The sequence below is a fragment of the Phocoena phocoena genome, chromosome 15 (assembly GCF_963924675.1).
Source record: "Phocoena phocoena chromosome 15, mPhoPho1.1, whole genome shotgun sequence".
Classification (NCBI taxonomy): Eukaryota; Metazoa; Chordata; class Mammalia; order Artiodactyla; family Phocoenidae; genus Phocoena; species Phocoena phocoena.
The window spans coordinates 6,774,170-6,802,169 of NC_089233.1; the positions used below are offsets into that span (position 1 = coordinate 6,774,170).

The following is a 28,000-nucleotide window of genomic DNA, read 5'->3' on the forward strand; positions in this document are numbered from 1 at the left end:
CTAAACCAGTAACCTGGTTTATTAACATAAACTGCACAACTCTGACCTTAGCCAACCAGCCTCACAGCCAATGAACAACCCCAACATTTATCAGCTTCTCGGGGATCCTCTGAGAGGCTCCGCCTCCTGCTCCCACAGAAGGGATGAGAGAGCAGGAAGGAGGTGCGAGCCCACAGCTATTCCTCCCAGAAGGCCACGGCGAGCTCCCCTGCGTCGTCTCTGTGCTGTGGCTCCTCCCTCTGCTCCAGCTCTTCTCCAACATCCTCCATGAGTTGGTCCAGGTCCAGGTCACTGGAGGCTCCATCATCAGAGAGGATACTTCCAGCTTCCTGAGGCTGTGGCTCCTGGGGTGCAGGCCCTTTTTTCGCCACCACGGGACAGGCCCCGGGAGGAGCTGGTGGGGTCAGGACCTCTGGCACTATTCTAGCTTCTTTTTCCTCAGATGAGCTGCTTACTGGGGCCTTGCTTTGGGGAGCTTTAAATTTTTTCTTAGGGCCTAAATGAAAAAGTGATAAAACTGAAAGACTTATTGGGTCATCTGTCCTCACCTTTTACAAGTCAAACTCCTAAATTTCTATTACCAAAACAATCTCTGGAAAAGATGACCTTTCTTAAAAGAAAGAAAATGGGGTTTGGAGTCAAAAAGACTTGGATCCACAGGCTAGACATGGGTCTTGAGCAAACTTTAAACCCTTTAAACCTCAGTCTCCTTATCTGTAAAATGGCAAATATCCAGCCATAGAGATACTGAAAGAATTAAAGGGAACAAGTATAGAAGTATCTATCTAGCCGGCCCATGGAAATAACCATAAATGTTAATTCCCACCTCCTTACCATTCTCCTATCCCTGAATGTCCCTGAATCAAATCAAATAATAACCACCAAATGTTTCTACAGTGTGTGCTGTGTTCTACAATTTGGATGACACCCTTTTGGCCAAACTTTTTTTTTTAAGTAATGAAAAGCTGTGAAATTATTAAAAAATGATCAAAGGAGGGAAAATGCAGACATGAACCTCATTTCCCCACAGTTTTCCCCAAGTCTTGAGCCTTACCTGGCTGCTCAGGTTCTGAATTCCCATGCCCTTTTTTCCTTCCCATGATGGGTAAAGATGGAGCTGCAGATTCATTTCCCAGAGATCTCTTCATTGTCTTCCTTTGCGGGGTTCCATCTCGTCCATGTGCTCCACCTGCATCACCCCCAACCCCCAACCGTGAAGGACACTGGTTTATTTCTCACTGAGTGACAGCATGGCTAGGGTCCATAGACTCCCCACATTTGTCCTCCGCCTTGCATCTTCTGCTCATTTTCAATCTAGTGAGTCCTCTTGGTTCCTTTCTTTTCCCCAAATATTTCCTTTTTTTTCCCCCCGGGTCTTCTCTTTATAGTTCATCTCAGAACCCGCCTCCTCCAGGAAGTCATCCTTCTTGGCTAAGAATTTAAAACATTCATTCCACCTTTAACCTAAGATTTTGTAATTCAACTCACAGAATTGAGAAGGCTACAGCTTCCCTGACAACATTAGCATGAGTCTTTTTTTTTCTTTTTTTTTTTTCTCGGTACGCGGGCCTCTCACTGTTGTGACCTCTCCCGTTGTGCAGCACAGGCTCCGGACGCGCAGGCTCAGCGGCCATGGCTCACAGGCCCAGCCGCTCCACAGCATGTGGGATCTTCCCGGACCAGGGCACAAACCCGTGTCCCCTGCATCGGCAGGCGGACCCTCAACCACTGCACCACCAGGGAAGCCCCTAGCATGAGTCTTGCTCATTTTCTCAGGTTCTGGAGCTGAGACATCAGTAAGGCCCAGCCACATGCAGACCCTCCCACTCTCTGCTTCTGCCTTGCCTTAACTGTAGCACATGTCTGATTTCCAGCTGACTTGCTTACCTCTTGCCTTGGGTTTTTTTGTCTGAATTTTGGCTGGCTTGGGACCAGGCAAAGTTGGATCCTGAGAAAAATAAGGAGAGAAAAATAAGAAAATATAAATGAAGTCACATAATTGTGATTTAATAGAGTGGGACACTACAGAAATGATGAGTGCACTTAAGGGAGTTCAAATTAGGTTCTGTGAGTCTGATACAATTTAAATCAATGACAGCACTTCCCTGGTGGTGCAGTGGTTAAGAATCCACCTGCCAATGCAGGGGTCACGGGTTCAAGCCCTGGTCCAGGAAGATCCCACATGCTGCGGAGCAGCTAAGCCCGTGTGCCACAACTACTGAGCCTGTGCTCTAAAACCCACTACTGAAGCCCATGTGCCTAGAGCCCGTGCTCCGAAACAAGAGAAGCCACTGCAATGAGAAGCCCATGCACCGCAATGAAGAGTAGCCCCCCTCACTGCAACTAGAGAAGCCCCCACACAGCAACAGAGACCCAACGCAGCCAAAAATATATAAATAATTTTTTTTAATGTTTAAAAATAAATAAGTAAATGACAACAAAGATAAAAATGTTCATCCTTCCCATTCTATTTGTTATTAGTCAGTGCAAGGCTTTATGCACAACAGAAGGAAATAAAGTTAGGCCACAAACATGATAAAAACTGGTAAATTAAAAATTAAAAGAGAAAGTGAAAAATATACACTTCAGAGCTTCTAGTTTCCAGATCTACACACAAGGAGCTTGGAAGCTGTAACTGTGTTCTAACAACAACTAAAAAGCTGAACAGACTGAAATACCAATAACTCTTCTTAGATCCATAAGAACAGTGAGGACACAGGGAAAACCTCTGCCCTCAAAACTGAAGATACACAGGCAAATACAGGGAGTCACGCTTATCAGAACATACACTCACAAGCAGAAACCACCAAGAGAACTAGTGTCAGGATAGGAAAACCTCAACAGTAATAAAGGAATTGCTCAGTGTGGACAAGTCTGAGAGTTAAAAACTCCAGGGATACCCAGTCATGGGGGACTTCCAGACTTTTTGTGAGTTTTCCTTCCAGGAGCTCAACCAGATTCTCACAGAAAATATCAGAGAAAAACTCCTTCATGCTTCCAGCCGGGAGAGGGGGAAAGAACCATTTTGAAATATACCAGAGCATTCTGTTCTTCTTAACAAAACCTACCCTCAGGAGAAACCAGTTAACCAGAGCCTAACCTACTAGGGTGTTAACAGAGCCTAACTGTCCTGGGGATAGGGAAACACCCAACTTCAGCCCACTCTAATCACCCCGCCCCACCTAAGCGGGTGGGAAAAAACTAAGAAACACTGTGAAGTTTACAGTCCAGGGGCATAAGTTCATTAATAGACTTAGACCCAATCACAGGATATAGAACACTTCCCCTCCCTTGACACCTTACCACCACATTACTAAAGATATACTTACAGCACATCATGTTTGGCAATCAAGAAAAAAACTACAAGGCATATCAAATGGCAAAAACACAACCTGAAGAGACAGAACAAGTATCAAAACCAGGGACTTCCTTGGTGGCACAGTGGTTAAGAATCCGCCTGTCAATGCGGGGGACACGGGTTCGAGCCCTGGTCCGGGAAGATCCCACATGCTACGGAGCAACTAAGCCCGTGAGCCACAACTACTGAGCCTCCGCTCTACAGCCCATGAGCCACAACTACTGAGCCCGCGTGCCACAAATACTGAAGCCCGTGCTCCACAACAAGAGAAGCCACTGCAATGAGAAGCCTGCGCACTGCAACAAAGAGTAGCCCCCGCTCCCTGCAACTAGAAAAAGCCCACGTGCAGCAATGAAGACTCAACGCAGCCAAAAATAAATAAATTAATTTTTAAAAAGTATCAAAAAAAAAAAAGTATCAAAACCAAACATGCTAGAGAATGATCAGATTGGAAATTTAAAGCAAATATGATTAATATGCACAGGGCTCTGAAGGCTAAAGTAGACAGCATTCAAGAACAGATGAGCAATGTCAGCAAAGAGATGGAAATCCTAAGAAAGAATCAAAAAGAAATGCTGAGGATCAAAAACACTGTAACTAAAATGAAGAATGCTTTTGATGAGCTTATTGGTAGACTGGTCACAGCTGAGGAAAGAATCTCTGAACTTGAGGATATCTCAAAAGAAACCTTCAAAACTGAAAATCAAAGAGAACAAAGACTGGAAAAAAGAATGCAATATCCAAAGATTGTAGGGTGACTACAGAATGTATAGATATGTGTAATGGGAATACCAGAAGGACAAGAAAAAGAGAAATATTGAAAACAATAATGACTGAGAATTTCCCAAATTAATGTCAGACACCAAACCACAGATCCAGGAAGCTCAGAGAATACCAAGAAGGATAAATGCCAAACAGTCACACCAAGGCATATTATTTTCAAACTACAGAAAATTAAAGTCCTGAAAGAAGCCAAAGGAAAAAAAAAAATCTTACCTGATATGCTAAGGAAGGGGAGAAAATGGAATCATATAAAAGCTCAATCAAAACCACAAAAGGCAAAAAAAGAATGGAAGACAAAAGTAGGAAGAAAGAACAAGGGCAACAAATAGAAAACAGTAACAAATATTGTAGATAATAATACAACTGTATTAATAATTACTTTGAACATCAACAGTCTAAATGACTGTCTAAAATGACCAATTAAAAGACACAGATTGTCTGAATGGATCAAAAAACAAGACCCAACTATATATTGTCTACAAGAACCCCACTTTAAATATAAAGACACATATAGATCGTAAAAGTAAATGGATGCAGAAAAATATACCACGCTAACACTAATCAAAAGAAAGCAGGAGTGGGCTTCCCTGGTGGCGCAGTGGTTGAGAGTCCACCTGCCAATGCAGGGGACACGGGTTCGTGCCCTGGTCCGGGAAGATCCCACATGCCGCGGAGCGGCTGGGCCCGTGAGCCATGGCCGCTGAGCCTGCGTGTCCAGAGCCTGTGCTCCGCAACGGGAGAGGACACAACAGTGAGAGGCCCGCGTACTGCAAAAAAAAAACCAAACAAACAAAAAAAAAAGGAAGCAGGAGTAGCTATATGTTAATTTCAGACAGAGCAGACTTCAAAGCAAGTAAAGTTATCAGGGATAAAAAAGGGCATTACATAATGATAAAGGGGTTAATTCTCCAAGAACACATAACAATCCTTAAAGTGTATGCACCTAACAAGAGAACACCAAACTACATGAGGCAAAAACTGACAGAACTGCAAAGAGAAATAGTTGATTCCACAATCATAGCTGGAAATTTTAACAACCCTCTATCATAAATCGACAGGTTCAGCAGGCAGAAAATCAGTGAGGACACAGTTGAACTCAACGACACCATCAATCAACTAGATATAACTGGCATCTATAGACTACTTTATCCAACAACAGCAGAATACACATTCTTCTCAAGCTCACACGGAGCACTCACCAAGACTGACCACTGGGCCATAAAATACAAATTAACAACTTTAAAAGAATAGAAACCAGGGGCTTCCCTGGTGGTGCAGTGGTTAAGAACTCGCCTGCCAGTGCAGGGGACACGGGTTCGAGCCCTGGTCCGGGAAGATCCTACATACCATGGAGCAACTGAGCCCGTGCGCCACAACTACTGCACCTGCGCTCTACAGCCCACTCGCCACAACTACTGAAGCCTGTGTGCCTAGAGCTTGTGCTCTGCAACAAGAGAAGCCACTGCAATGAGAAGCCTCCACTCGCCACAACTAGAGAAAGCCCATGCACAGCAATGAAGACCCAGAGCCGGCAAAAAAAAAAAAGAATAGAAATCATACTATGTCTGCTTTTATACCACAATGGAATTAACAGAGAGATAACTGGAAAAATCCCAAAACACATGGATATTAAACAACACACTTCTAAATAACATAGGTCAAAGAAGAAATCTTAAGAGAAATTTTTTAATGTATTGAACTAAATAAAATGAAAATACAACTTATCAAAATTTGTGGGATGCAGTGAAAGCAGTGCTTAGTGGGTAATTTATAGCATTGAATGATATATTAGAAAAAAAGAAAGATCTAAAATCAATGATGTAGGTTTCAACCTTAGGAAACCAGAAAAATTAGAAAAAGAGCAAGTTAAATCCAAAGCAAGCAGAAGAAAATATATAATTAGAGCATAAATCAATGAAATTGAAAACAGGAAATCCATAGGAAAAAATCAACAAAACTAAAAGTTGGTTCGTTGAAACGATCAATAAAATTGATAAGCCTCTAGGTAGACTAACTAAGAAAAAAGAGAGAGGAAACAAATTAATATCAGAAATTAAAGAGGTGACATCACTATAGATCCCAAGGATATTAAAAGACTAATAAAGGAATACAACAAAGAATGTTATGCCCACAAATTTGATAACCAAGATGAAACGGACCACTTCCTTAAAAGACACAATCTGCCAAAACTCACACAAGAAGAAATAGACAACTTGAATAGGCCTATATCTAATAAATAAATTGAATCAGTAATTAATATCCTTCTAGAACAGAAAGCACCAGGCCCAGATGGGTTCACAGTGAATTTTACTAAACATTTAGTGAACAGATTATACCAATTCTCTATAATCTCCTTCAGAGGATAGAAGCAGAGAGTATTTCCTAACTGATTCTATGAGGCCAGCATTACCCTAATACCGAAACCAGACAAAGACATTACAAGAAAAGAAAACTATAGATCAATATGTCTGATGAAGAGATGTAAAAATCCTCAACAACGTATTAGGCAAATCAAATCCAACAATGTATAAGAAGAATTATACACCATGAACAAGTGAGATTTATCCAAGGCATGCAAGGCTAGTTCAACATTCGAAAGTCAATTCATGTAATCCATCACATCAACAGCTAAGAAAGAAAAATCATGTGATCCTATCAATAGATGCAGAAAAAGCATTTGACAAAATCCAACACCCATTCATAATAAAAACTCTCAGTAAATAAGGAATAGAGAGGAACTTCCTCAACTTCATAAAGAATATATACACAAAACCTACAACTAACATCACACTTAATGGTGAGAAACTAGAAGCTTTCCCACTAAGATCAAGAATAAGGCAAGGATGTCCCCTCTCACCACTCCTTTTCAACATCATAGTGGAAGTTCCAGCTAATGCAATAAGACAAAGGAAATAAAAGGTATAGAGACTGAGAAGGAAGAAATGAAATTGTGTTTGCAGGTGACATGATTATCTATGTAGAAAATCCAAAAGTATCAACTAAAAACTCTAGGAACTAATAAGTGATTATAGCAAGGTTGCAGGACACAAGATTAATATACAAAAGTTCATCACTTTTCTACATACCAGCAATATAAAATGGAATTTGATATTTAAAAATACATTTATATACCATTCATATTAGCACCAAAAAAATTAAATAATTAGGTATAAATCTAGCAAAATATAAACAAGGTCTATATGAGGAAAACTACAAAACTCCAGTGAATGAGATCAATGAAAAACTAAGTAAATGGAGAAAGAGTCCATGTTTGTAGATAAGAAGATTCAATATGGTCAAGATGTTAGTTTTTCCCAGCTTGATCTATAGAATCAATGTAACTTAAATCAAAATCCCAGCAAGTTATTCTGTGGATATCAACAAACTGATTCTAAAGTTATATGGAAAAACAATAGATCTAGAATAGCCAATACAATATTGAAAGAGAAGGACAAAGTTGGGGGATTGACCCCATCTAACTTCAAGACTTAGTGTAAAGCTACCGTAATCAAGACAGTGTGGTATTGGTAAAAGAACAGACAAATAGGTCAATGGAACAGACTAGAGAGCCCAGAAACAGACCCAGATAAATATAGTCAGCTGATCTTTAACAACGAAGCAAAGGCAATACAATGAAGCAAAGATAGTCTTTTCAACAAATAGTGGTGGAACCACAAAAAAATTAATCTAGGCACAAACCTTATACCCCTCACAAAAATTAACTCAAAATGTATTATAGATCCCAGTGTAAAATGTAAAGCTATAAAACTGCTAGACGATAACACAGGAGAAAATCTGGATAACCTTGGGTATGGCAATGAGTTTTTATGTACAACACTGAAGGCACAATCCATAAAAGAAATAATTGAGGGGCTTCCCTGGTGGCGCAGTGGTTGGGAGTCTGCCTGCCGATGCAGGGGACACGGGTTCGTGCCCCGGTCCGGGAGGATCCCACATGCTGCGGGGCAGCTGGGCCCATGGGCTGTGGCTGCTCAGCCTACGTGTCCGGAGCCTGCACGTGCGGAGCCTGTGCTCCGCAACAGGAGAGGCCACAACAGTGAGAGGCCCGCGTACCGAAAAAAAAAAGACTCACGATAGAGGACTATTATCTAAAATAAACAAAGAGAAATGAACTTATTTACAAAACAGAAACAGACCCACAGACATAGAAAACAAAGTTATGGTTACCAAAGGGGAAAGAGGGGAGGAATAAATTAGGAGGTTGAGATTAACATATATACACTACTATATATAAAATAGATAACCAACAAGGACCTACTATATATCACAATATTTTGTAATAACCTATAAGGGAAAAGAATCTGAAAAAGAATATATATATATGGCACTGAATCACTGTACACATATGAAACTAACATATTATAAATCAACTATACTTCAATAAAATAAAAAATAAAATAAAACATACAAAGAACTCATAAAACTCAACAATAAGAAAATAAACAACTCAATTTAAAAATGGGCCACACACCTTAATGGATATCTCACCCAAAGGAGATATACAAATGGCCAATAAGAATATAAAAAGAGGGCTTCCCTGTTGGCGCAGTGGTTAAGAACCCGCCGGCCAATGCAGGGCACACGGGTTCGAGCCCTGGCCTGGGAAGATCCCACATGCCGCAGGGCAACTAAGCCCGTGCGCCACGACTACTGAGCCTGCGTTCTAGAGCTCCTGTGCCACAACTACTGAGCCCACGCGCCTAGAGCCTGAGAAGCCCGCGCACCGCAATGAAGAGTAGCCCCTGCTCGCTGCAACCAGAGAAAGGCCTCACGCAGCAACGAAGACCCAACTCAGCCAAAAATAAAAAGTTAAAAAAAAAAAAATAATTAAAAAAAAAAAAAAAAAAAAAAAAGAATATAAAAAGATGCTCCACATCATATGTCATCAGGAAAATGCAAATTAAAACAACAAGATACCACTACACACCTATTAAAATGGCCAAAATCCAGAACACTGACAATACCAAATGCCAGCAAGGATGTGGAGCAATAGGAACTCTCATTCATTGTTGGTGGGAATGCAAAATGGTACAGCCACTTTGGAAGACAGTTTGATGGTTTCTTACAAAACAAAACATACTCTTACCATACAATCCAGCAATTAAGCTCCCTAATATTTACTCCAAAGGAGTTAAAAACTTATGTTCCCACAAAACCATAGTTATAGTGGCTTTATCCATAATTGCTCAAACTTGGAAGCAACCAAGATGTCCTTCTGTAGGTGAATGTATAAATAAACTGTGGTATATCCAGAAAAATACAGTATTATTCAGCCAAAAAAAATTAATAAATGAGCTATCAAGCCATGAGAATACATGGAGGAATCATAAATGCATAGCTGTAAGCAAAAGAAGCTAGTCTGAGAAGGTTACACATACTGTATGATTCCCACTATGTGGTATTTCAGAGAAGGCAAAACTATGGAGACAGTAAAAAAAAAATCAGTGGTTAAGGGGTATGGGAGAAAAGGGATGAGTAAATGGAACACACAAAATTTTTAGGGTGGTAAAAATACTCTGTATGATACCATAATGATGGATATGTATCATTATATATTTGTCCAGGCCCATAGAATGTACAACACCAAGAGTGAGTCCTAATGTAAACTATGGACTTTGTGTGATTATGATGTGTCAATGTAGTTTCAGCAACTGTAAACAAATGCACCACTCTGGTGGGATGTTGATAACAGAGGAGGCTATACATGTGTGAGGGCAGGAGGTACACAGGGACTCTCTGTAACTTCTTCTCAGTTTTCCTGTGAACAAAAAACTGCTCTTAAAAAGTCTTTAAATATGAAAAATATATGTATTTCATATGCCTGAAAACAGACTAAGGAAATAAAATAATGAATATCCTAAGTGTTCACAAAGGGAAGAAAGGACAGTGAAGAGAGGCAACCTGCTATTCCCTGAAATTGCTCCAGTAGGAACCAAAGAACTACAGTAGGAATTGAGATTGTAATCAAAAGATAAGTTCCTAGAGATATGAGATATTAGAGAGAATAACTGAGGAAAGAGGAGACTCTCCTTCCCTGAAGACCCTCTAAGAGATAAAACCAGCCAGCCAGTCAGGGCTACTCTGATGCAGGGACAGGACGGTTCCTTAGAAAATATAAATACATGCTAACCAGATGGCCTACAGCAATCTCCTAAAAGGAATCCCCAAGATCAATCTTACTTTTTTTTGTTGCTCTTCCTCCTCTTCCTCCAACTCTGACTCTTCCTCTTCTTTCTCCAAGCAAGAATCTAAGCTGTTAGCCCCAGAGAGCATTACGTCTAGAACAGGAATAGGAAGGAAAGGCTAAATAATTTATCCGATAAAATAGGTGATGAGTTAGTGGAGCTGATCCCAGAGAATCAGTCTTCTAATTCTGCCTTTCAGGTCCAAGTCACATTTTCTCCACGAAATCTGATCCTAGATTATCATGGTTCCACCCTTTTCAAAGTCCTGTCACTATTCAACATGCACCCTCCCTCCCTACTCCCTTTTTTTCTCCATTCCTCTCTCTACCCATCTGTGCATCCATCCATCCTGGACACTTGGTCAATGGCATTCATGAAGAGCCTCCTATTATAGAATCCAGAACTAGGTTGATGATATTGGATATAAAATAAAAGCTTCAGTTGCTGCCCTCATGAAGGAATCCCTTCCCTCTCTCTCTAGTCTTTAACCTCCTACTTATCCTACCTTTTCCTTCCCCACTGTAGTCAGATCCACTGTATCGGCTCCAGAAACCAAACAGGTTAACCCGCTCCTGAGGGAACCAAGAAACAAAAGCATCATCTACTACTCTCCTAGGGGCTATTTTTGTCCTCTGTCTTCAAGGTTTTTAGTTATAGAATTTGTATTAATATTCCATACCATTTTCACTTGAAATTTCATACTTTCTATCTAGATTTTGTAGAGCTTAACTATTATAATGTTATAATATTATAATATACAATATTATTATAACTTCTTTTTCCAGTTTGTTTATAATTCAGTTAATAACTGGGAAGGGGAAATTCACTGTCATTCTCTACCCCACCCAAAAGCAGAATCTGAGGGTAAAAACTGACTCCATATAAGAGAGAAGATAAGGTACATACATCTGAGACTCGAAGTTAAATAGGTTGGTGGGATTCCCCCTACTAACAGTCCCTGTTTGGACTGAGAAAAGATCCCATTTGTCCAAGGGTAGGGAAAAGAATGGATGATTTAAGGCATCAAGGGAAGCTGGCCTGGGAAGAAAAGACTAGTTCTAGGACTAAGACTGTGTAATGGGGAAGGACAGCCGGTTTTCTTCAGTAGGAAATGCATAACTTGCTTTGTGTCCCAAGTCCCAAAGAGAAGCAGGTATGTGATCTAAACTTGCTCACCTGAATACTGATCTGCTCTGCCTCTTGAGCCATCATCAGGGCTGCCCCCAGTTTCTGGCTGAAGTCCTTATTCCTGCACTTTTTCTGAAATGAAAGATTTCAGAAAGGTAACTCCAACAAACTGCTACTCACCAGACATTATCTTTACATTTATTTCCAGTTTCTGGTATTGATATGATACTCCTATTCTTAATCTTTTGAGCTCAGAGACACAATCCCGTCTTATACCCAAACAAACCTTTCATCAATTCCTAGTAAAATTTTCAACCAACATTTTGGTGTCCTCTCCAAAGTAAAGCCCATGGAAATTTGTAAAGGCAAAATTAAAGGAGTTCAGATGACTGTACTTCTAAGCTTCTCACAAGTTTCTTTAGATCCAGCTGCTTGATTTAGTACTCACTGCCTGATTTTCTAAGGTCCCTGAGCTCTTAAACCTCTGCTCATTTGCAAGGCTCATCAAGCCCAAACTGATTATAGGGAAGAAATATTATTTAGTTAATTCAGTGGTTCTCAACCAGGGGAGATTTTCCCCCCCCAGAATATATTTGGCAATGTCTAGAGACAATTTTTTGGTTGTCACAGCTAGGGTTAGGGGTCCTACTGGCTAGATGCCAGTAGGATGCCAAGGATGCTGCTAAACCTCCTACAATGCCTAGGAATCCCCTCACAACAAAAAATTATCTGGCCCAAAATGTCAAGTGTCGAGGCTGAGAAATCCCAAGTTAATCTGTGCCTTCATTTCTATCACACCTGCTTTGGCTAAACTGTAGAAAACCATGGTCTTTAGGAAGGCCCTCTATCTGCAGACAGGGAAAGAGACTAAGAAAAATCATTATCCTGCTGCAATCCTGGTAGAAAGACGTGTACCTCATGAATAACCTCACCCTTGCATACTTGGTCAGATATGTACTTTCTCCTCACACAGCTTCCCCTGGGAGAAATCAGGTTTAATAAAGAGAAGATTTAGTTTTTCAAGTTCCCTATATCACAACTGACCCCTGAGGGTTACTCACCAGTGCAGCTAACTCCAGGGATAGCTCCTGGAAGTTCTTTAGCATGTTGACTGGGATCCAAGCACGAGAGACTGTTTCTCCAAAAAATGTCACATGGTACTTGGACTGTAATAAAAGATGGTTCTGTTATAGACTCTTGTCCTTCTTCTTGCTTTGGCCCTCTAGCCAGAAAAGGCAGGAGAAGAACCGAGGATTTACAAGGAAGGAGGGGCGGGGCCTTCTCTGTTCCTTTAAACCGGACCCACATATCCCACCTCATTCCATTGTTCTTCCATCCTGACCTCAGGAGTCCTAACCAAAGCATATTTATCAAAACATGAATGTCCTAGTAATGAATAAATTTTAATTAGATACAAATGTGTTTCTATATCTTTTTCTCACTCTAGCTAAGAATCTGTTTCTGCTTGTGTCTGCTGGCTATGTCTATATTTCTAACTCTGTACATCTGTTAGGATGGATTTGTTCATTACTTTGGCCTGAGCACCTACCCACCCTGAATCAGGAGAACTCACCGGCAGGGAATCAAGATGAGATGCAAAAAGAAAATATTCCCCCAGGTCAGGATCAGATTCTACCATGCCTGGCCACCTGGAGAAGACAGATGGGTGTAGGGGATGGAAGAGAAGGGGTTAGGTGAACAGAACACAAACTCATCAATATACATGTACATAAAAGGGCAATATGTTTTGCAAATAAAGGACCCCCAAAATAGACCCCTCTGTCAACCCTCCACAGTGGTCACTACCAAATGATTGAAGTGACTTCCATCAATGTACAAAGAAGCTCAGAATCTTCCTAGTAAAAATACCTTATTCTTCTAGGCCTTCTGGCAACCCTGAGAACAAAATCTTTTGACTAGGGACATCTCCAAAAAAGAAGCTATTCCACCCTTCCTTGTTCTCTTTACTTCGTATATCTCTCATTTCCCAATGTCTAAAAAAATATCTTAGAGCCACTCTTCTCTTTCTACCCATCCAGGGTAGAACTGTCCAACCCTTTTTTCCAGGGAGATACCGCCTCCATCGTGAAACCTCTAGAAAACAGGTTCTTTCAAAGCCTCCAACTTAGCACTTTATATTCTCCCTCACCCATGCTCTTTCTAAGGCAGGTATCATCTCCATTATAAATTCCTTCCATTTCCTTCCCTCCCTGCTTGAATCTACCACTCCCAAGTTCATGAAGGATGCTCTGACTCTGCCATAGCGCCCTACCAGGGGTAACCGTATTGCTTGGCCCAGATGATGGATCCTGGGATGTAGGAGGCATAGGCCACTTCATTCTCTTGCCCTGTCCAGGTCTCCTCAGGGATATCACAGTGATTATACTCCAAATCTGCCAAAAGAGAGGAGGAATGAAGGGACGGAAAGAGCCTCATAAGGTGAAAATCTGGATGAGGGCAGAGGAGAGGACAAGAAGAAATTGGTATATGCAGCAGGTAGGACCAAAAGGACACCTGGGAGACCCATGAAGGAAATGCAGCCAGAGCCTGGAGAAGTAGGAGAGTTGCCTCGTTATGCTCTGTAGAAAGAGACTCCAAACTTCTACCTACATCCCACGAGTCTGACCCTGCTTCCATCAGTGTAACATCATGAAGGTAATTTCTCTGATATTCTGTTTTCTCATCTGTAAAATAGTTGGGCTAGACTAGAGCTTCATAATCTCTTTCAAGGAGTTTCAAACATTCTAGAATTCTAAGACACTGAATCTCTCTCACTGGCTTTTCCCCATACATCCCATGTCCCTTCCTATCTGCCAACCCAATACCAACAATCTAATCAGATTGACAGGCTCAAACCAATGCTGAAGAAGATGGAATTCACTCAGAACATATGTTTAGATTCCAGGACTCTCCTCACAACACAGCTTTTCAGGGTGTCTTCCTCTAGCCCTTTATGCCAGATTCATCTTGTCATGACAGCAAGATCCCTCTCTCTCCCCAAACGCTAACTACAAGGACCCCTGGAGTCCTAACTATACTTTTGTCATATTTAATCTAAAGGATGGAAGCAGGGAAAGAAAGGGACGAACAATAAAAACTGAAAAAAAAAATTTCCACTCCATTCTACCTGTATTCTGGTCACAGGACCAATTATCTGGGAGGACTGAGGGGTCAATGTTCCCACGTAGCCGCCTCCATTTCTCACAGTTTGGGGAGGAACACTGGACCCAGACTAGACATTGACCTGTCACAGGAAAAAGCCTGATATAAGAGACACAAAAATATGTTCTTCCTTCTTCAATTTAATTAAAGGTGGTGGCTGCCACCACCACCTCTGCCAGAATCACAAAGCCTTAGAGATCAGCTCATCCAATCCCTAATTTATAAATGGTAAAACCAAAAGCTCAGAGGAGATAACTGACTGCTAAAGATCAGTCTAAATTGGTGGCAAAGCTGAACTTAGAGCCCAGGTCTCACATCTCAATCTTTCTCCTATACCACGCTATCATCTCTCCTCCCCCAAGGCAGAAAGGAGTGTTTCCTGTATTGACAGTTCTTAAAAAGGTTGTCTGGCATATTTCTGGCTAGTGCCTCATTTTTCTGAGGGCATGTCACTACTAAAAAGTTCTTCTGAAGAACTAATCAGCACCTCTTTTGTGCACAGCATCTGGAGTTCCTGTTTCAACCTCAACAAATTAACCTGACACCAAATCACCAAGTTGCAGCCTTTGGGACCAACAGCCCTGAGTTCACCCCTCTCCAAAAGACAGGTTTAAGCCTATCGTTTCTCAAACTGTTTACTTCAGGCTGTGCTCAATGGCCAAACACTCCTTTTATCCATTACCTTCCAAACTCTCATCCCCACCTTTCTCTACCCCCACATCTTCTAAGTTGACCCAACGTCCGACACAGCCTCTCCTCTCTCCCTCCCAAACTCTTCCACTATAGTCTTTGGGATTCCAAACAAAAGGAACAAAAGTCCACATGTCTTCAATCTCTTCTCTGAAATTCTGCCTCCTTTCTGAAATCTGGTGATGTGCTAATGACACTGCCCCAACCCGACCCCACCCCACCGCTGAAGCCCTCTAAGAAGAGCCTGTCCTTCTCACATACCCCACGCCAGAAAGTGGGGTCAGCATCATCCTTACTCCCCATTGACACTTGCAGACCATTACTATCCTCCCTCCTATAAAACCCTTCCTCCCTCGAGGTCTATGCCATGGGACTACACTGCCCTCTCATCACCCTTGTCACGATGCTGGCATCTGGTTCAGTCTTCTCCTCTCCACCTCCTGCCCTCGTAGATGACCACTACAGCCACAGGAGTAAACTCACAAGGCACCCCGTATGTTCTCCTCCATGCCACCTCAGTCACCCCCTCACCTCAGGAACCCACTCCCACCCTGCATGCCACACCCAGTCATCTGCAGGGACCGCATACTCCTCTGAACCACTTATCTAAACCCCTCTCTGATAAAAATGCCCCATTCTTCCACCTTACTTGCTCCAAGACCCCTGTGGCAACTTTCAGTTTATCTAGATCTCTAATCCACTGGCCCCTACCTTTCTCTCAATCTAGTAGCAATTAAGATTAATTATTTTTCTTCACTCTGTACTTACGCAGGTTTGATTTCCTTAGATTCTCTTGCAGACATCAACAACTCCCTTTCCCTCTGTCCTTCCTCCCGCCCAGCTAGCAAACACAATTCTGAATGAACCCATTCTCCTTTTTCTGTGCCTATACTCATTTGACTGAGCATTGCTAGAGAAAAATCACTGACCAGCCACCTAGGTATTATATTCACAGCTAACAATATCAACCAATATGTTTCTCTAGTTAGTTCACTCGCCCACTGTCAAATTTTACCTTGAATGCCGAAACATAAGGGATGCCCTCCATCCCACCAAAATCATCCCTCAGAAAAGCAGTTGGCTTACATTTGGGTCCCTTCACAATATCTCATATTATGGATCACCTTCTCAATTACTTTATTTTGAAGAATAAAGTACTGGTTGAGAATGATATATTAGTCTGAAAGACAGTTTCCAATGATAGTTTTGGATGTTTACAGAGGTGACCTGGAAAGACTAGAAAAAGAGTAGGGGAAAGGGCCAGAGACCATAAAAGTGAACAGAGATCAATCAAATAAATGGTGGTTGTAAAAATAATGAATATTAAAGAGGAAATGAGTGGGGGAAAATCATCCTAATGCTATAAAACTAGATATTTATGGTTTAGGATGAACTTTCCAATGACAGTTTTTAAAGACAAACAGTTCCTTAAAGTTTCCTCTCAAGCAACTTAGAAAGAAGAGGTGTTTGGAAACAGTGTTTGAGGCTCACGATGTGGCTCTGTGATAATGAAGGCTGATGTCACAGACACAGGTCAAGAGCATTTCAGTTGACTGCTCCTTCCTGAAACACTAGCTTTCTTGGGTTCTGTGATCCCTCATTCTCCCGTTTCCCCATCCCATCTTTCTGGTAACTCCCTCCTCAGTCTCTTTTTCTGAATTCTCCTCGCTCTCTGTCCAATCTCTAAATCCCTGAGTTGGAGTTCCAAAGCCTAATCATGGGTCTTCACTCCCCATGCTGCACTTTCTCCTGAGGCCGGCTCATCCATTCCCTCAGCTTTGAAATCCACTTTCACACCTGACAACACACAGAAGTACGTTAACAGCCTCTGTTCTGAGCTCCCGGTTCCTATAGCCATCTTGCTCTTTGGTATCTCTATCTGGATGTCTCACAACGATCTCAAACCTAATGGGCCCAAACCCAAATGCTTGATCTTATCCTACAGAACTGTCTTTTCCCACCTCCTTTCACATAACTGCTCAAGCCAGAAGCCAATCATCTTTGACAAACCCTCTCCTCTCTCTCACCTCCCAATATCCAGCTCATTACCAAGTTCTGATAATTTTACCTCTAAAATATATCTTAAAACCATTCACTTCTTGTCTCCTTCATCATCCTAATCCAAGCCACCAAAATATCTAATCCTAGCACTAACTTCCTAGCTGGTCTACTCTTGTCTCCCCATTCTCCATTCTCCAATTAATCACCAAAGGGGTACTTTTAAAACATCAATTTGATGATGTCACTTCCCTGGTTAAAAGCCACCAGGGGCTTCCCACTACACTTAAGATAAAATTCTCACTTTGTAACATGGTCTTTGATCTAGCCACTGCCTACCTCCTTACATTTATCCAGAGCCACTTTCCAGCCTTGCTTCCCTTGCTCTCTGAATCTCAATTATACCAGCTTTCTTTTAGTACCTGGAGTAAGACAATATCCACCTTACCTAAAACTGTCTCCTACGCTTCACTTCGCTAACTTCTAGTCTTGCTCCAGGTTTCAGCTTAAATGTTATTTCCTTACAAATGCTTTCTCTAGCTGACCCAATCTTAATTCGGTCTCCACCATTTCCTCTCATGACATTCTTTTCCTTCCCTTCACAGAACTTAATGCAAATTTTATTTACTGGATACTCCCTTTCTACTTCCTGCTCCAGGAGCACCCACCTCTCCATGGCAACTGTGAAAAACAGGAAGAGTTGTTCATTAATAGGAAGAGGCTTACACAGTCACTACAACCACAATTCAACTCACGAGCACTGCCAAAGGAGTGAAATTCCATCTCCCAGTCTAAAATCTATCCCTCGTCTTAATACTGAGAGTTACAGATGGAACACTACTACCCAGACCACACCCGACTGCCCAAATTAGACTTATACCTCCAGCTCTTTATACTGATTGCCATGTCATTACAACACGAGGAGTGGTTTACTGCCCTAGACTACCTTGTTTCGTACCTGCATAGTCTTCCTAGAGTTTTCTTTCCAGTATGTACAAACCATATTATTCTTCTATAATCCAAATTATATATATATATACACACGCATGCCTATTAGACACCAGCTGACTGTTTAGTCCACTGTTCCTTAATCTTAGGGTTCTGGTTTTTGGGTTTTTTTCTTTTTTGGTGCAAGCCTGTTTTCCCCCAGATTAAGTCTACTTATTTTCAAAATTTTAAACATACTAATATATTGTATGATCTATTTTATTTATCATACTAAAATTTTCCAATATTACCAAGGTTATTTCACACAATGTATTTGTTTGTTATCTATCTAGCATACTAAAACTGTAAATTCTATGACAGCAAGGATTATCTATTTTGTTCACTAATATATTTCTAGTACCCAGCACAATGCCTGGCATATAATATAAGGCATTAAAAACTATTGTTAAAAGAATAAATAAATCTATATGCATCCTTATTTCCCTCCATCCAATCTGAAAGGCTGGGTCCTTTCGGACTCAAAATAAACCCTCTGGTTCTCTTCTCATTCTCTTCCTTAATCTCTCCCTCTCTATAAACAATTTTCCCTCAGCATATAAATATGCTGACAATAAAGAGGGCAAGTGTCTTTCTTTTAAAAGAAAGCTAAAAAAAAAAAGAAAGAAAAATCTTCCATCTACTTTATACCCACTCCCCTTTATTTACTATTTTTTCCCTCCTAGTTTTCACATTTAAACTAATTGAAAAAAGTATGTATTCTTCAACAAACAATAACTTGCCATTCACCGTCACCAACCCCTATGGTTGCTCTAATCAACCCTAATGATTTCCTAATTGTGATATCTGTTGATTTTCAAATCTTTATTCTTTTTGTTATCTCTGTAGTAGCATTTAACATGGTTAAACACTCTCTCTTTCTTGACATTCTCTCCTCCCCTGGAATCTGTGATACCACACTCTCCTAGTTTTCCTCCTACCTTTCTGAGCTTTCTCTTAGTTCTTCTTAGCTTTCTCCCTGGGTACCTCTTCCTCTGCTCAACCCTAAACATTAAGCTCCCCCAGGGTTTTTATCCAATGTTCCCTTTTCACTCTACACCCTCTTCTTGGAAAATTTCAGCTATTCCTATTGATGCAGATGACTCCCGAATCTGTATCTCCGAGAGCCCAGACCCCTTTCTTGAGCTCTAAATCTCATCACAGACCCCCTAACTCAGGCAAAGCTCAATCCATCATCTTCAACTTGCTCTTTCTTCTATATTTTCCACTTCAGATCATGATTCTTCATCCACTCAGTCACTCATGCCGGAAAACAGGACCATCCTAAAGGCCTCACTCTTCTTCAGCTCTCATACCCAGCAGCAATCGTATCATATTGATCTTGCGTCCTAAGGATCTCAATTTTATCTCTTCCTCTTCACTACTATTGTCTGTCTTCCTTGCCTGGATAATTATTTCTATGGATCTAGTCTTTCTCCTGCCAATCCATCTTCCATGCTAGTGTCAGAGCAAGCTTTCTAAAATGCAAATCTTATCAAGTTTTGCCTACTTAATGTCAATCGTTCCTCTTTACTTTTAAAATAAAATCCAACTTCCTTAGCCTGACTTGTAAGGTCCTTTAAGATCTGGGGCTTACTTGCCTCTAACCTTATCTCCCCCATCCCTACAACCTCCTACTCCCCAAAATACCCAAAAGCTACAAACATTAGCCCTCCTCCATTACTCTGCCAATAATTATCACTCTGACCCCCATTCCCACCTTAGTTTGTCTGACTAAATTATACTTCAAGATCTGGCTCAAGTGATATCTTTTTCTTGGAAACTTTTCCAGGACTATTCCCAATTTGTAGCTTTCTTGTTGGCCTTCCTCACAAGCTTCTCTCGCGCGGGACAGGCTTATATTTGTTTCCTCTGCATTTACTCAGTACCTCTTAAAATGCCTAGAATTTAGCAAGCACCAAACACCTGTGGATTATATGACTTAATAACTGAATGAATGAAATAGTTCTCTCTCTTCCTCAGCACCATATCCTCTAACAAGCAGCTGTGAGGGATAAATTATAGTCTTTGCAGAATTTCCTCTAACATCCTAACCCTTACCTCTCTCCTCCACCTCCAATTTTCAAGCCCAAGGTAGGTTTTTCAAACCATGGCTCAACTCACCAAAACCACTTCCCTCTCCTTTTTGTTGGTCCCTGATCTGAGAATGATCCTGAACTGTTTTCTTCAGTTGGTCTTTCTGCCTGTGCTCATGTCCACTTTGGGCTTTCTCCATTTTCTCATTTTCTGGGAAGATGAAAGAAAACATATGAGCCATGCCGCTGAGCCTGCACGTCCGGAGCCTGTGCTCCGCAACAGGAGAGGCCACAACAGTGAGAGGCCCGCGTACCGCAAAAAAAAAAAAAAAAAAAATTGTAGGGTAGGGAGATGAAGAAGAGAATCTTTGTAGATAGTAGAGGTCAGTTAAAGAAGGAAGAAGAATCATAGCTCAATAGTTTCAAGTCTTGGGCTGAAAATTCTCAGTATGCCCACTGTCCAATTCCCTAATTTCATGGAGTAAGTACTTGAGCCAGGTGTCAAAATGTATCTGACTATACTTACGAGCGGCCTTCTTTCTTTTGCTTAAGGAGAGTTTATTGAATTTCTTCTCAGAGGGTGCAGGATCTGGCTGGCCTGGCTTAGATGTCTTTATCTCAGGGATTACTCCACCTTCCTGAGAGGCTGAAATCTCTAGAATATGTGGTACCACTATCCTCTCTCTGCAAAAAAGATTTTTAATTAAAAGGTATAAAGGGGCAATTTGTAGTACCCCTCTTTTGAAAAAACCCAAGGATAAAAGTTAGGAGGACAGAAGAATTGTAAGCTCTCTATGGTCTCCTGAAGTCATTTTATCCATCTACTGGCCTATTTTTCCCAACTCAACTCAAGTATCTTTCCTGAGATGAGAGAAAGCTATAGAGATATGAAAAATGACTATATAGATAGATAGATGGATAACCATTTATCAATATTAAGTCTACCCTGTGATCAACTCGCCTCACTGGGATAAACTTACCCATCAGCATTATTATTATCAGTAGTAGAAGAAGCAATTCCTGGTTCCTTGTCTAACTGGGTACATCTTGTAGGCTGGGCACAGGAAGTCTCTGCAAAATTGAGGCTAGATGCCATCCCTCCCAAAACAAAATACTATAAGCAGAGAAGCAATTAAAGAAAACAGCTACTCCATTATTTCCAAACTGTAAATTTTCATTGAAATATCTCCCATCAGTTGCCTGGAAGAGCTTACCTTTGGACTTTTGCCACACCATAGAACTTTCAAGTTTTTTTTTTTCTTTTTTTAATATTTATTTATTTAGTTAGTTAGTTGTGCCAGGTCTCAGTTGCAGCAGGCAGGGTCCTCAGCTGTGGCTCACAGTCTACTTAGTTGCAGCTCACCGGCTCCTTAGTTGTGGCATGCAAACTCTTAGTTGCGGCATGCATGTGGGATTTAGTTCCCCAACCAGGGATTGAACCCGGGCCCCCTGCATTGGGAGCGTGGAGTCTCAACCACTGTGCTACCAGGGAAGTTCCAACTTTCAAGTTTTTTAATTCTCAGGAAAAACTACAAATCTATATCCTTCTGCAAGCCTTTCCAGATTGATTTGCCTATTCTAGGATAGCCAGGTAATGTTAATTTTATTTTGTGTACATAACAGAAATTTTATGTACCATGTTTTATATCATTTGCTCCTCAAACTTTCTCTAGGAATGGCAGTATACCTAAGAATAGCTGAAAATGTCAAACCACTGTCCTTAGCCTCATGACCTTATGGAGAAGGCCTCACGACCTATGCTATAGAGTTCCTTATTCTAAAATCAAATTCCTGAGCATATGTTAAAGCAGTATTAGAAACAGAAATATACAAGGGTAGATGGAGATGGAGACTAAGTTCTTCAAATCTGGGAAAAATAATTTATCTTTTCTATGAAGACTGTAAACATATAGAAATAAATTTAAATTACATTTTAAAAATCTAGATGAGACTACTTTTATATTCTGAAGTCAATGTAATCTACTTTTCTAAAAGTCGTACCCTCTGTCTAAGGTGGTTTAGCTATAGTCCTGTTGATAGAAGATGTATTTAAAACTATTTCAAAGTCTCATCTAATATTTCCTTACTTAGAAAGATGGAGGGAAGGAGAGAAGCTATCGACTTATTCTACCCCTCAGATAACAATTTCTTTGCCAAACTGAAACTCTTTTACTCTCACTATAAGCCATACCCAAGCACTCCTGGAGGGACTTCTGTAGCACAATCTGGACAATCTCCTCAAATTCTGCATTTGTAAGAGTTGATTTTCCCTGCAGAGAGAAGGGTAGGGGAGAAAAACTGCTCATCTTTCCCCAGTCCTCCTCTGTGACTCGTCAAGGAAGCCTCCTTTAGATGAGGCAGTAAGTTCAAAAGACTGAGAGCATAAAGTCAACCTAAGGATTCCATAAATTCTATCCCAGATCTCCTGGGAGTAAAGGAGTCAAAGAAAAGGAAAAAGTTTATAAAATTTCTGTCTACTTCTACTCTCACCTCCATCCCACCTCAGCCCCTCCCTGCCCAGTATGCCCTGCTAAACGCTTTCATCAAAACACTTTTTACCTCTTAGAGAAGAAAATAGAAGCCCCAAAAAGAAATCAAAAACTGAAACTACAGGATGAACTTTCCCTGTGGGATTTACTACATTCAAATTTATGTTATAAATATTTAAGTGTCTTCTGAAATGAAAAGATCCTGTTTGCCCAGGCTGGGTGACTAGGAGAAACTGTCCCACTAGAGCCCATCATTGTGATTTTTACCTTTTCTTTCTTCTCTGCTTTCTTGTTGTCTTGAGCCTTTCCTTTTATCTCCTGGCCACTGCCTGTACCATTCTCTTTGGTTGTTTTCTCCTTCTTCTTCTCTAACCTGGCCTTTAGCAGGCGTGGCCTGATCTCTGCCTCTGGGGAACTGATTCCCAGGATCTCCTCCTTCGATGAGTTAAGGTTATAGGGCATCAGGCTATGCAGTTTTTGTGCAGGTGGGGCAAAGGTTTTCTTTGGTCCCTTCCCGAATTCTGAAAGAAATTTGATCATCAAATGGAATTTATGAAATATAGAATCTAACACAGAAATTGCCAAACACTGCCACTGACTGACCATATCAGAATGATCTGGATATGAAATATTAATAATATTATAATGAAATATTATAATATGAAAAAAAAAATTATCATTTAACAAATTCAGATTCCTAGGCCTTCCTTCCCCAACCCTCCCAGCCCCCCACCCTCTCATCCCTGCCCTAAGATTCTGATGAAGTAGTTTGAAGTGAGGCCCAAGAATCCGTAATTTTACGAGGCTATCTAGATGATTCTAATGCACTACCAGGTTTAAGAACCACTGAGTAAGTCAAAGGTGATAAATATAAGTATGCAGGAAGCTGAATTATTCAAATGTGAATTTTTTTTTAATTTGCTTGTTTTAACTTTGTACAAAATTTTAGGGGAAATTAGATTTTTAAAAACCTAGTCAAAATCTACAAACGATGCAATGAAAATTGTACTGATCCTCCCAGGTATAAGTAATGTAACTTTCTTCTGAGCTTCCATAATACTTTGTACCTGTCCTGTGGCATTTACCACATTCAAATTTATGTTTTAAATATCTAAATGTCTCTTCTCTCCCTACGAGTTCATACATTTCTTGAACAAGACTGTTTCTAAGTCAAATGTATTTCACTCAAAGTGTCTAGAAAGTAGTAACTTTAACAAAGTGGACATGAAATACATGTGAATTGAGCTTCCCTTTGGGGGGAAAGGTGTCCAGATGACCAACGGCTGAGAAAGAAGAGGAAAGTGACTCTTGACTCACCTTCTTTACTCTGCAAGGTTGTCATCGTTCAGCTCAGAAGCTACACTTTTCTTTATGCCTCTGTTAGAAAAAAGAAATGAACTGCTACTACTCTGAACATGATTTTTCAAATTTTATTGAAGCCTAGTTGATTTACAATGTTCTGTTCATTTCTGCTACACAGCAAAGCGATTCAGTTAAACTTATATATATTCTTTTTCATATTCTTCATCATTATGGTTTATCACGGGATACTGAATATAGTTCCCTGTGCTATACAGTGCTGATCGAACATGATTTTTTTTTTTTTTTTTTTTTGCGGTACACGGGCCTCTCACTGTTGTGGCCTCTCCCGTTGCGGAGCACAGGCTCCGGACGCAAAGCTTCAGCGGCCATGGCTCACGGGCCCAGCCACTCCACCGCATGTGGGATCCCCCCAGACCGGGGCACGAACCCGTGTCCCCTGCATCGGCAGGCGGACTCTCAACCAGTGCGCCACCAGGGAAGCCCTGATCGAACATGATTTTAAACTTTCTCCTCTACCTGTCTTCTTGGGTTCAGGGTCTCTTTGCCTGGGACAATTGAACTACATTTTCTGCCTTCTTGATTACAATTCTACTCCTCAGCAGTGCCAATTACATGCTGGAGGATAATAAAAGTTGCTGTTTTAAAGATCAGCAACAATCCTTAGTGTTTTAAGTGCCTAGAACCATGTGCAACATGAGGTAGGCACTTGTAAGTAGGTAGAAATGATAGTGGTAGTGATGTGTTAAAAAACAAAATTCAGGGGCTTCCCTGGTGGTACAGTGGTTAAGAACCCGCCTGCTAATGCAGGGGAAATGGGTTCGAGCCCTGGTGAGGGAAGATCCCACATGCTGCGGAGCAACTAAGCCCGTGCACCACAACTACTGAGCCCGCCCACCTAGAGCCCGTGCTTGGCAACAAGAGAAGCCACTGCAGTGAGAAGCCCGCACACCGCAACGAAGAGTAGCCCCTGCTCACCACAACTAGAGAAAGCCCGCGTGCAGTGATAAAGACCCAACGCAACCAAAAAAAATAAATTAAAAAAAATTCAACTGAGTAAATTTTGAGGATCTTATTGGCTTTATTCAACAATTCACGAATTGGGCAGCATCCAATCTACCAGATAGACAGGAGCTCCACGGAGCTATACAAAATTAAAGACTTTTACAGGCAGAAGGGAGCAGGAACAAGGAAGTAATACTAGGCAAAAAAAAAAAAAAAAAAAAAAAAGCAGGTTGGTCATACAAGGTTACTTTCCTTTAAGGGACTACTGGAGTCTATCAGGCAGATTACCCAACTAGTGATGATCAGGCAATTCCTGACTGACTGGTTTAAGATTCCATTTCTGGGAGACCTAACATTGTAATTAAGTTGTCTTGGTTTAGTGACTTGGGGCTTAGCATAAGCAACCCCATTTGGTGCCTCTTGTTAAAGCAAGACACGTTTTTAACAGCCAGAAGTATAAATAGTAGCAGAGTAGTGGTAGTAGGGTGTGGACAGTCCTGGGAGTTAAACAGTGAGAGTTTTCTTCAGAGGGATAACCTCATTTCACAAGGTTCTCCTGAATACTTAAAAGACAAATAACCTATAAATTCTCCTACCTAATTCAGACATCCCTATGCATAGAGAACCCCCTCTATTAACATCACTATAATGTATATCTTCCCTTTACCTAGATCTTCTAGTCTAATAAATTTCCGAATGTGCTGGATTCTCGCAATTTCTATTCATGGCTCAGAAATATTTAGTAATCAGCAGAGGTCCCCAGAGAAGCTAGTAATAAGAATCTAGCATATTCACTCTATATCCATAGTTTATCTGTAGCTACCTACTCACAGATGTTCTACAGATGTAGAACACAGATGTTCTATATCAGCATGCTTCATTATTTCTACCAAAGTTGTGACTAATAATAATGAATAACACTTATTGAGCACTCACTATAATCTTTGAATATGCCATCTCATTTAATTCTCCCAATAAATCTATGAGATTGATACCATTTTACATTTGGGGAAATTGAGGCTTAGAGGGATTTAGAGACATTAAGTAATCGATAAAGTGGTAAAAATCAGGATTCGAATCTGTCTGATTTATAAGTTTGCGCTGTGCATTGTACTACACTACATCCCAATCGTCTAGCTCAGTAGTTCAGTGCTTCACAATAACTTGAACATCACAGCACACATGTAAAGCATACATTAAAAGTACACATTGAAACACAGAAAATATTTCTAGGTACTCTAGGGTAAAAGGACCAGGCTGCCCACATCCATATACAACTGAGGGATGGGAGTGGGGGGCCTCCAGCCACACTAAAGGCTGAAGAGGTTAACATCTCTACACAGCTATAAGTCATTTGTGAACCAGCACAGTGCCAAGACTCATCTTGTGATGTTCCAAGAACTTGTACATTTTTCCAGTTTTCACTTTCCACCATTAATATTATTTCTACCCAGCTGTGGTTTGCCCAAAACCTCAGTGTTAATACATGGTAGAGTCAAGATGAACCCAGGTTTTGGCTTCTAAATTCTAATAACATGTCTGTTCTTCTCAGTGATCTTATTTCTGGCTGTTGGTTTTGAGTGCTTTGAAGGCCCTGGACCTGAAACTCAATCTTCCTACTCTGCCATCTCCCACTATAAAGAGGTCCAAAAGCAGCATAAAATGGATCTTTGGGTTCATACAGTCTTCCCTCTAAAGGGGCTGAAAATTTTATGACCCTCAAATGGCCAAGCTAAACACTCAGTTGTTTAGGGTGTAGAATTCCTCCCTCCAGATCCCAAGATGAATTCAAAAGGTACTGGAGACTTGACTTAGTGTGGCCACAGCATGGCTGAATATAAAGTATTTTTAATTTTTTTTTGGTATTTTTCTGTTCCTTTTCTTCATCCCATAAATGCGAATAATTGATATGCGCTATTCTGCAGTAACTACTTTTCCTATATATTAAGGAGCACATTTTATCATTGTTTCCATCTTAACTTTTCACCACCAACTCCCAAACTTATTTGACACTGGAAAAAAAGCAAGTGGGACATAGGGGGAGAATCACTGCAGCAAACTGGTCCCTTCTTTACGATAATCCGAAATAGAAGCTAGAAACTGGATAAAATTAGGCTGCAAAAGGAATAATAATAATAAATGACAAACATATCTTCTCCCAGACTCTAGAATTCCAAAAACGATCCTGAGAAGTCCCTATGAAGACAATCAGAATTATAAAACTATACTAAATGAGAAAAACAAAATGAAAATTAGTGTACCTGAGATGACAAAATTTGATTTTTTTAAATGTTCATCTATATAAGATCCTTGTGTATCCGTAAACTATCTCTGGAAGAATACACAAGAAACTGACAAAAGTGTCTCAGCAGACTGGAAAAGGGTGGCTGGGGGTGGAAATGAGCTCTCTACTGTACCCTCTTGTGTAACTCTAGCATTTTATACATATACCACCATTTCAAAGTGATTTTTTAAAATAAAAAGAGTATTTTAATCAACCTAAAAAGGCAAAATTTTTCCAATATTTAGTTTCAAATCATTATCTAAACCTATACTGACCTCTCTAGGCAAAAGTGTGTTACTGGAGCCCCAAGCAACTAGATAAAATTGTGGATCATTGTTGAGTTAATAAGATGTAGTAAATATACAAGCAGCAATGAATACTGGTTTTCCTTAACCTACAGTGAGGGTGTGATGAAGAACATTACTTTTAAATAAAATCTCTAACCTGATCAATAGAGAAGGGAAAATCTGGAAGTCACCGTCTGACAAGTCAAGTCTCTGCTCCTCTGTTTCAGGCAAAGTATTTTCTTCCACAATAACGAATGTTGAAATCTACTT

The 28,000-nt window shown here is 40.6% G+C and overlaps 1 protein-coding gene across 6 annotated transcripts; it reads right to left on the bottom strand.

Moving 5' to 3' along the window:
• Position 1: 1 nt before the first annotated feature.
• On the bottom strand, positions 2 to 27,996 carry ZCWPW1 (zinc finger CW-type and PWWP domain containing 1). Of its 6 annotated transcripts, XM_065892018.1 has the most exons (16): positions 27,888 to 27,996; positions 24,152 to 24,211; positions 22,537 to 22,615; positions 21,326 to 21,443; positions 20,879 to 21,029; positions 20,434 to 20,556; positions 14,603 to 14,719; positions 13,748 to 13,868; positions 13,049 to 13,124; positions 12,537 to 12,641; positions 11,524 to 11,607; positions 10,853 to 10,919; positions 10,343 to 10,440; positions 1,888 to 1,948; positions 1,055 to 1,189; positions 2 to 496 (listed from the first exon to the last, which is right to left on the bottom strand). In XM_065892018.1, exons 6-16 carry the CDS (start codon positions 20,543 to 20,545, stop codon positions 177 to 179), a joined length of 1,296 nt encoding a protein of 431 aa, XP_065748090.1. In that variant the 5' UTR covers positions 20,546 to 20,556; positions 20,879 to 21,029; positions 21,326 to 21,443; positions 22,537 to 22,615; positions 24,152 to 24,211; positions 27,888 to 27,996; the 3' UTR covers positions 2 to 176. The 6 variants fall into 6 exon arrangements, with proteins under 6 accessions (XP_065748090.1, XP_065748088.1, XP_065748089.1 ...); XM_065892016.1 differs by lacking the exons at positions 1,055 to 1,189; positions 1,888 to 1,948; positions 27,888 to 27,996 and adding an exon at positions 23,102 to 23,355 and having other exon boundaries at positions 452 to 496; positions 20,872 to 21,023; positions 24,152 to 24,176; XM_065892017.1 differs by lacking the exons at positions 1,055 to 1,189; positions 1,888 to 1,948; positions 11,524 to 11,607; positions 27,888 to 27,996 and adding an exon at positions 23,102 to 23,355 and having other exon boundaries at positions 452 to 496; positions 20,872 to 21,023; positions 24,152 to 24,176.
• Between the last annotated feature and the right edge of the window lie 4 nt (positions 27,997 to 28,000).